The 8935-nt window shown below is 31.6% G+C and overlaps 1 protein-coding gene across 1 annotated transcript in view; it reads left to right on the forward strand.

Moving 5' to 3' along the window:
* Positions 1–278: 278 nt before the first annotated feature.
* LOC107655742 (WD repeat-containing protein 63-like) overlaps positions 279–8935 on the forward strand; it is a gene marked incomplete at its 5' end in the record, with an annotated part of 15758 nt that continues 7101 nt past the window's right edge. The window contains 9 exons of the mRNA XM_016443314.1: positions 279–403; positions 827–916; positions 2396–2476; positions 3496–3603; positions 3738–3811; positions 3920–4073; positions 5929–6013; positions 7115–7239; positions 7426–7489. Coding sequence (XP_016298800.1) covers positions 279–403; positions 827–916; positions 2396–2476; positions 3496–3603; positions 3738–3811; positions 3920–4073; positions 5929–6013; positions 7115–7239; positions 7426–7489 — 906 coding nt within the window. The remainder of the gene's footprint in view (positions 404–826; positions 917–2395; positions 2477–3495; positions 3604–3737; positions 3812–3919; positions 4074–5928; positions 6014–7114; positions 7240–7425; positions 7490–8935) is intronic.

Here is an 8935-nt window from a genome sequence, read left to right on the forward strand (position 1 = left end):
ATAATATAGCCATTGTGTTAAATAAAATAAAATATCTATACTATCTATATGAATATAAATATTATTATAAATAATAATAAAATATACAGAGTGAAAATAAAATAAAAAAATTAATTAAATACTGTAAAATCAAAAACAACATATAAACTAGTCAAATGCCTGAATGATTGTGTGTTTGTATGGATTTTGTTCAAATGTAATCAAATTTGATCAATTTGCACTTCATTTTTACCATTATTCTGCATAATAAATGTGTGTTGTGTGTGTGTGTGTGGCAGGTGTGATTGCTGTGTCCATGACGGAGAGACTTTCTCTTGAAGAACGGATCGATAACTCCACTAAACTCCTTTTAAACCCGTCCTACATTCTCTTCTGGAACTTCACTGACCCTATAAATCCCCAGGTAATGATAATTATCATTATCAAAATCACCACTGTATATTAAGTATACCAGAGTACCAGTATACTGTATAAGTAGAAAATACACAAATATTGCTTTCAAAATAGTAATATGCAACACTGGTCACATGACCTCATTAAGTTGTCTTTAATTCAGTATGTGGCATGAATATAAAAAAGGTTCATTCTGAGTGTATAAACAGGCAGTTTTAGATGAAGATGATATGATCAGTGTAAATAAAAGCGTTCTATTGTGCATCCCTTTAAATAGAAGCAGAAACCCAACACACCTGAATGAAGTTTTCGTATTTCAGCAGATGATTTTAGCATGAAGCTGATGTGAGATTGAGTGTAGAAGGTGTAATCTGATGACATGAACAGAAAGCTGTTGTGACCTGAATCCGTCTGTCCATTGTTTGCGTTGCAGCTGCAGCTGGAATGTCCTGATGATGTTCTGTGCTTCCAGTTCTGTCCGTCCGACCCAAATATCATCGCTGGCGGCTGCATGAACGGCCAGGTGCACAATTAGATCAGAAAAATTATCTTTTCTTTCTCAGTCTCTTCTTTAAACTGTTCTTCCTTTCATTTTTTTTCTTTTTATTGTTAATTTTACCTCTTGTGCATCTGTTTTGATTATTTTTAAGGTAAGACACTATAGGGTGAAAAATGTTAACTAATAGATATTACCATACTACCCCAGTTGATTAATCACAGTACATTAAGATAATTGTTTTATATAATTCTCTGAAAAACAAGTTTTCTTAAATCTGCAAAAAGAGGCATTTTCTATTTAAATATGCAGTTATTTGTGTACAATTCCATAAAATAGATATGAACATCGGATAAAGTCAGATTCAAAATTCTTATTTGATTTTGTTGACATATGTGACACAAAAGCAGTCTGAAGTCGCTGGGGTATATTTGTAGCAATATCCAACAATACATTGTATGGGTCAAAATGATAGATTTTCCTTTTATGCAAAAAATCATTAGTATATTAAGTAAAGATCATGTTCCATGAAGATATTTTGTAAGTTTCCTACCGTAAATATATCAAAACTTAATTTTTGATTAGTAATATGCATTGCTAAGAACTTTAGATTTTAGATTGTTTTGCACCCTCAGATTCCAGATTTTCAAATAGTTGTATCTCGGCCAATTATTGTCCTATCCTAACAAACCATACATCAATGAAAGCTTATTTATTTAGCTTTTAGATTATGTATAAATATCAATTTAAAAAAAATTTACCCTTATGACTGGTTTTGTGGTCCAGGGTCACACATTAGAGTTAAAGGTTTTTATAGAGGGGATTTTGGATTTCTCTTTTTATCACTCCATAAATTAAAAAAATACTGTCAACAGACAGAAAAAAGACATTTTCTCCATGTTTTTAGGAATAAAATGTTATATAAATCAATGATATATGAAGAAACCCTTCAGTAAAAACCTTCAGAATATAGAGAGGAATAAAACTGTTAAGTTTGGTGTATATAAGTGCTGCTGAAGTGGAGAACAAAACTTTTAAAAAATGTATTGTAATGGGCATCTACAGATGCAAATAGATCAACTGCTATGAAATAAACACTTAAATGTATAGTATGGAGGTTTTCTTTCCTCTAGTCTAAAAGACAACATGTTATTGAAGCAAACGAGCCCAGTGCATGAAAAAACAATAGTTTTGTCTGTAGTGTTTTTTTTGCACTTTGATTTACCATTGTGTATAAAATGTGCTGTATAAATAAACTTACTTTGCCTTACAATGCACTCTCAGCAGAAATGTTACTTATTTTTTTTCCCTTTAAATGGCTTTCAACCGCTTACAATCTGGAAGCACTTCTCCACAAAGGCCTAAAACATAGCAAACACATTATGTTCTGGTTATATTAATGTTCAATACAAGTATCTATGTGCATCATCTGTGACATGGTAACATATTGTAATACTTTTAACTCATGACATGCAGCATATTCATTAGCTGGTTTTGTGTTTACAGGTAGTATTATGGGATATCTCCGCACATGTGGAGAGACTGCAGGACACACGCAGCGGCAGCAAAAACATTTCAAGCAAACTAGTGAGTTACACACACACAGCTGTTGTGTGTTTAAACTAGTGGCTGTCCACAACCAGTCATGTGACTCCTGATGATCTATTTAGAGGTCATTTAATTAAGTGACGCTTAAATGATACCTTATACAAACACACTTACACAATCACAGAACATTAAACCTGCTGTGTGTGTTTACGACTGTTTACTTTGTGTGTACTGCCATATTGTGTCCATATGTGAGCTAAACGTGACAAAACCTGTCTTTCATGACATCCTCAAATGTAAAAATTATATATAAATGAAGATTGTGTTAGTTTCTAGTCATTATTATTAGCTTTATGTAAAAACAATCCTGGGTTATGGTTTTTGCTTATTCAGATACACTGTAAAAAATATTGCCGTTTTAATGGTAAAAAAAAAATTTTTTTTAAATGCTACAGTAAAAATCTGTTCATTGGTTAGAGTAAGTTCCCTTGCTCTTTAATATCTAATGGGAAATTTCATGTAATTTTTGTTAAGTGTACAGTTTTTGGAAGTGAAAATGAAGTAATATCATAATATAAAGTGAATTTTTTAAAGATGGTTGTCAGATAAAATATTTGGTATATTAGCATATTTCAGTTATTTAAATATGTTTTTTACTGTAGATTTAAGTTCTGTAAATTTAATTGTAAATTCTGGCTACTTTTTACTGTAACACACACATATATTATGCAAACAAAACCTTTTATTTTGGATGCAATTTTTTTTCTCCTGTAAATTAAAATTTTGTAAATTTAAACCTGTAAAACATACAGATCATGGTAAAGTTCTGGCAACCACAGCTGCCAACTTTTTACTGTAAATTTCACGGATCCCCCCCCACCTCCCTTTTTTATATTATAAAGGTAAATTATTTGTTATATTACCATATTTCATCTTATGAACTATTATTTTTTTACTGTAAAATCTAAATGTAATATTAAACTGTAAAAATAAGTTCTGCCAACCACAGCTGCCAATTTTTACTCTAAATTTCACTAATTATTATTCCTGTTATTCAGGACAAAAACAGTGTGACTTCAGTGGTGCGGTACTGTGCTGTATCTGGGATAGAGAACGGACACAAAGCCCCGATCACAGACATTCAGTGGCTGTCAGAAACATTTGAGGTACACAAGAGGTTAACTGTCCTTTCTTAAAATATGAAGAAAAAAAAATGTTACTGTACCTTTAAGAGTTTAACATTTAATTGAACTGGCCATGTACACACTGAAATATTCATCTTAATAATTTTTTCTCTCAGTTGTCCAAATTAGGGATCCCAGTGGAAAATCCAAGTGGTATTTCTGTTCAGCTGGTGACATGCGCTCCTGACTGGTATCTGCTGATATCTACACTATATGCACACATTCATGTTAATGTTCTAGTTTAGTATCAAACTCTCTCCTCACTGTGTGTGTGTGTATATATATATATATATTTTAGCTGTGTGTTATTCTGGGACCTTCGGCCTCCTCGTGTTGTGTCTCAGTCCCTCACGGACGTGAAACAGAAATCGGAGGAAAAGCCTCTGGAAAACCCTCATGGCATTCCCAACACGTTCAAACACCTCAACCTAACCTGGAAACCCTTTATCCGTGTATGTGGTGCATACAAACATGGTTTTAAGACATATAAATCTCTAGGGCTTTTCACACTGCGCTAAACCTGGGTTAGCGTAGTTCTAAACAATGCATTTTAAACCTGGGAAATCATACGTTTCACAAACTTATACAGCGGCAAACTTGTACAACATGAAACAATAGCTGTGTCTCATTTAGAAGACTGCGCCCTCCGGAGGTTGCATCCTCTGTAGGATGCGTATACGAAGTGTCCTCAACCTGGAATTAAACGAAGCGTCCTCAACCTAGAGTTAAACGAGACGGCCTTCGTAGGACGGGCGGAAAAGGAAACAGGAAGTATCACGTTGTTATGCCAACACTTTTAGAGCATAGTTGTGCTCTCACACTACTTAAATGAAGGAAATTTATTTCTAAATTTGGAAATTAGTTTGAAAAAAAAATGCTTTTACTTGTTTTATTTTGTTCAATGTTTGAGGAGCTGCAGCGTACGTACAGCAGACATCTGTTAGAGAAAAAAGGAAGAGGATATTAAGAACAAAGTTTATTGATTTAAGGTAAGTTGTAAACCACACCTGCCGGCGCCAGCATTTTTCAAATTAACGAAGGTTGTTTACGGCGACGCAAAGAATTGTGGGTTATCTGTAGCAGCAAAGGATACACCTCATGCATCCTCTGAATTCCTGTGAAAGAAGGTCGTATTCGAAGGTCGCATTCGGTGAAATGAGACAGCCTCGATGACATATGCAGACTTCGACCTCCGGAGGGCGCAGCCTTCTAAATGAGACACAACTAATGTGGCATTAAAACATTACGTCTAGACGCTTAGCAACCGTAAACGTCAGAATTCTGAGAATAAGTCAGAACTGCGAGATGTAAACTTAGAATTCTGGTAAAAAAAAAAAAATGTCAAAATTGCATGTTAAAATAGAATACCGAAAGAAAAGTCAGAAGTGCGAGATGTAAACTTAGAATTCTGAGACAAAAGTCAGAAGTGCGAGATGTAAACTTAGAATTCTGAGACAAAAGTCAGAAGTGCGAGATGTAAACTTAGAATTCTGAGACAAAAGTCAGAAGTGCGAGATGTAAACTTAGAATTCTGAGACAAAAGTCAGAAGTGCGAGATGTAAACTTAGAATTCTGAGACAAAAGTCCATATTTCAAGATGTAAATTATGAATTCTGGGAAAAAATATCGAAATTGCAAGATGTTAAAATAGAATACCGAAAGAAAAGTCAGAAGTGCGAGATGTAAACTTGGTATTCTGAGAAAAAATAAAAAAATTGTGAGATGTAAATTTTGAATTCTGGTAAAAAAAAAAAAATTTTTAATTGCAAGATGTAAAAATAGAATACCGAAAGAAAAGTCAGAAGTGCGAGATGTAAACTTAGAATTCTGAGACAAAAGTCAGAAGTGCGAGATGTAAACTTGGTATTCTGAGAAAAAAGTCAGAAGTGCGAGATGTAAACTTAGAAAAAAGTCCAAATTTCAAGATTTAAATGTGGAATTCTGGGAAAAAAAAATCAAAATTGCGAGATGTAGACGTAGAATTGAGAAATAGAAAATGTACACTTAGAATTCTAAGAATTCAGCATTTTGAGATATAAACTCGCAATTGTGAGAAAAAAGTCGCAGTTACCTTTTTCATTTTTTTAAAATTCTGTAACGGAATCAAGCTTCTATAAACAGGTTGCGTGCTGCGTTTGTCCAATCAATGACACTGACACCGCAAATATGCAAATAAGAACGTTTACCCAGGGTTTAGGAATGTACAGTGTGTAATGTAAGTTTATGAATAGGATTACCCAGGAATAATTGTTAACCTTGGGTAAATTATGGGCCACGTAAACCGTGACTGGATTCCATTTACCGCAGGTCTCCTTACCAAAGATTGGCTCTAGCGGTGAATACAGTCCTCTGAAGTTCAGCTTGAGGGACAATACAGTGGACTGTCCTACAGGTGAGACACCAGCACTGAAAGATACACATGTATTTGGCTTGGTGAGACCTATTAAACACAAGGTTAACTGTGGCCGTGCAGTGATGATAATGCAGTCAGCATGATGCCTCTCTGTTAAATAAGCAGAGCTCTGAAATAACATTCACTATCACAGCACTGCTCTACAAACACTGACTCTACAGCGCCGTTTCACAGAGACCATGAGGTCCAGCTGATGAAGAGTTTCTTTTTTTTTTATTTGACCCTCTAACTCTAGCACTCTATTCTAATTCTATTCTTTAAAAAAAAGAATTTTTTTAGACTTGCACTCTATTCATTTACTAACTGCTTGTTTTCTTTAAAAAAAAACTAACACTTGCTCTCTATTCACTCTCTATTCTTTTCGTATTCTATTTGTTTTCTTTTATTTATTACACAATTAACGAAAAGCAAAAAAGGCCTCTAACACTAGCTTGCTCTATGCTTTTTCTATTCTATCTGTTTTCTTTTTATTTATTATATAATTAAAAAAAACCTTGCTATGTGTACTGCGTTAAGCTGAGACTTGTTTATAGCACTTGTATATCATTGCTCTTTTGTTGATTTTGATTGCTTCTATTGTCCTCATTTGTACGTCACTTTGGATAAAAGCATCTGCTAAATGACTAAATAATAATAAAAATATATATATACAGTATACACAGCAAACACAGAGTTCTGGGGGAAAAAAACCTTAATCATCATAAAAATGTAAAATGAAAACAATCACAATATTTAAAATAAATAAAGAATAAAATAAATAAATAACCAAAATATTAATGAAATATTTAATATTTAATACATAAAACTAAATAAAATATTTTGTTTTTATTTAAAAATTCAGTGTTTTATTTCCTGCACGTCATGTGACATTAACCGACATCAAAGAATCGTGAACATGCAAATGTTTTGTTAAATTACAGAAGTATTACCTTGAAATCTCAAGGGGGCCACAAATAAAAATGTAGCTGGGAACAGCTGCATTAGAAGACATTATGCATTACTGTGTGACTCCAAAAACTGATTCCGAGTGTTGATTTGGATCCTGGTTCGAGTTTCTCCTCGTATCCGTCTTCTCTTCAGGAGACAGACCTCCACAGAACGCGGATCGTGAGGAAGGCTGTGGGTTCGCGCAGCTCCGGGTGCCGTCGGCCAAACAGCAGAAACCTCTGGAGAACATCAGCACCAAGCTGTACGTGGGGACGGAGGTGAGACAAACATCTGTGCATTTCACTGACAGAACGGTCAGAACATGTTCCATAAAACAGATTCCAGCTCTACTATCCCAATGCATGAGCCATATTCTTCTAACGCACATAAGCTGCTTGTAATGTCATTGATTTTGACGATTAGTCTATTAATAAATGCATTTTTGCATACTGTGCTTGCATCAGGATGGTGAACTCGTTTACACTGACTGGAAAATGGACAAGGACAACGACTCCGGACGTCTGCTGAGTAAGACACTAAAACAGCCGAACAACACATTTTTACACACATACACAGATTTGAATTCAAAGGTCATGAGTGATGGTTGAGATCTATCACTACTGTACTCTTGATCAAGAACCTGAACCTCCGGCTGCTCCCGGGGATCCCGGCCTGCAGAAAATGAAGACTAAATCATTTTGGATTTAAATCGTTTGCTTTGATTTAAAAAAAAAAATAAAATGTTCCATACAAATACATTATTTAGCAATTTTTCAATGATATATAAATGTTTAATAAAAATTAAACTTCATTAAATGTAAAACACTTACTAAAAAAGATGTCAAAGTACAATTAAAATTAATTAATAATAATAAAAACTATTTAAATAAAAGTTTCTTCAAAAGATGAAACATTTAATTTGAAATAAAGTAAATATTTTTTTTAAATAAACAACATTTAAAATAAAACACTTACTAAAAAGATTAAATTAAAATTTAAATAAAAGTTTCTTCAAAAGATGAAACATTTAATTTGAAATAAAGTAAATATTTTTTTAAATAAACAACATTTAAAATAAAACACTTACTAAAAAGATTAAATTAAAATAAAAGCTAAAAGCAATCATTTGAAAATAAAAGCAGTCAAAATCAAGTACTAACTAAAAAGCGGAACATTTGTATTTGATATAAAAAAAATAATTTTAAAAAACAACCAAAAACAGTAAAACAATACCGATTGTAATATTTTATTTTAAATAAATTCAGAATAAAATACATTTATAATCTAAAAACAAAAACAAAAGACTCAATATTTTATTTTACATAAATCAAAAATGAAAATCAATAAAGAAATGCTTTTAACAAAAACAATCAAAATAAACGCTCACTAAAAAAATATGAAATATTTTATTTGAAAAATGTATTAAGATTATGTAAACCTAATCAAAATAAAACACAAAAGAAGAAATATTTTGCTTCTTAATCGTAATGTTCACTGGACACGCAGGTCAACAAATAAAATATTTCATTTCAAGTGTTTTATTTTTTATCAAATTTAATACAAAAAAGAAATAAGACAATAATACATACAATCGAAATAAAACACTTAGTAAAAAAATTTAATATTTGAAATAAATTAAAATAAATAATTTAAATAAATTAAACAATACTAAAAATAATCAAAATAAAACAATTACTAAAAAGATGAAATATATTTTTAATTAAAATAAATAGTTTTAACAAAAACAATCAAATCAAATCAATCAAAATTGAAATAAATAATTAATCTTAAATTTAAAAGTCTAAATATTATTATAAAGATAAAATATTTCATTTTAAATTAGTTAAAATAAATAAATAGCTTTAACATAAAAACTAAAACATTAAATATTTAAAATAAATAATAAATTAAAATATTATAAAATTATAGATTATAAAATTATTTATAAAATAAAATTGTATAATTTGATATAAA

This window comes from Sinocyclocheilus anshuiensis, unplaced genomic scaffold (assembly GCF_001515605.1).
Source record: "Sinocyclocheilus anshuiensis isolate Anshui unplaced genomic scaffold, SAMN03320099.WGS_v1.1 scaffold1297, whole genome shotgun sequence".
Classification (NCBI taxonomy): domain Eukaryota; kingdom Metazoa; phylum Chordata; class Actinopteri; order Cypriniformes; family Cyprinidae; genus Sinocyclocheilus; species Sinocyclocheilus anshuiensis.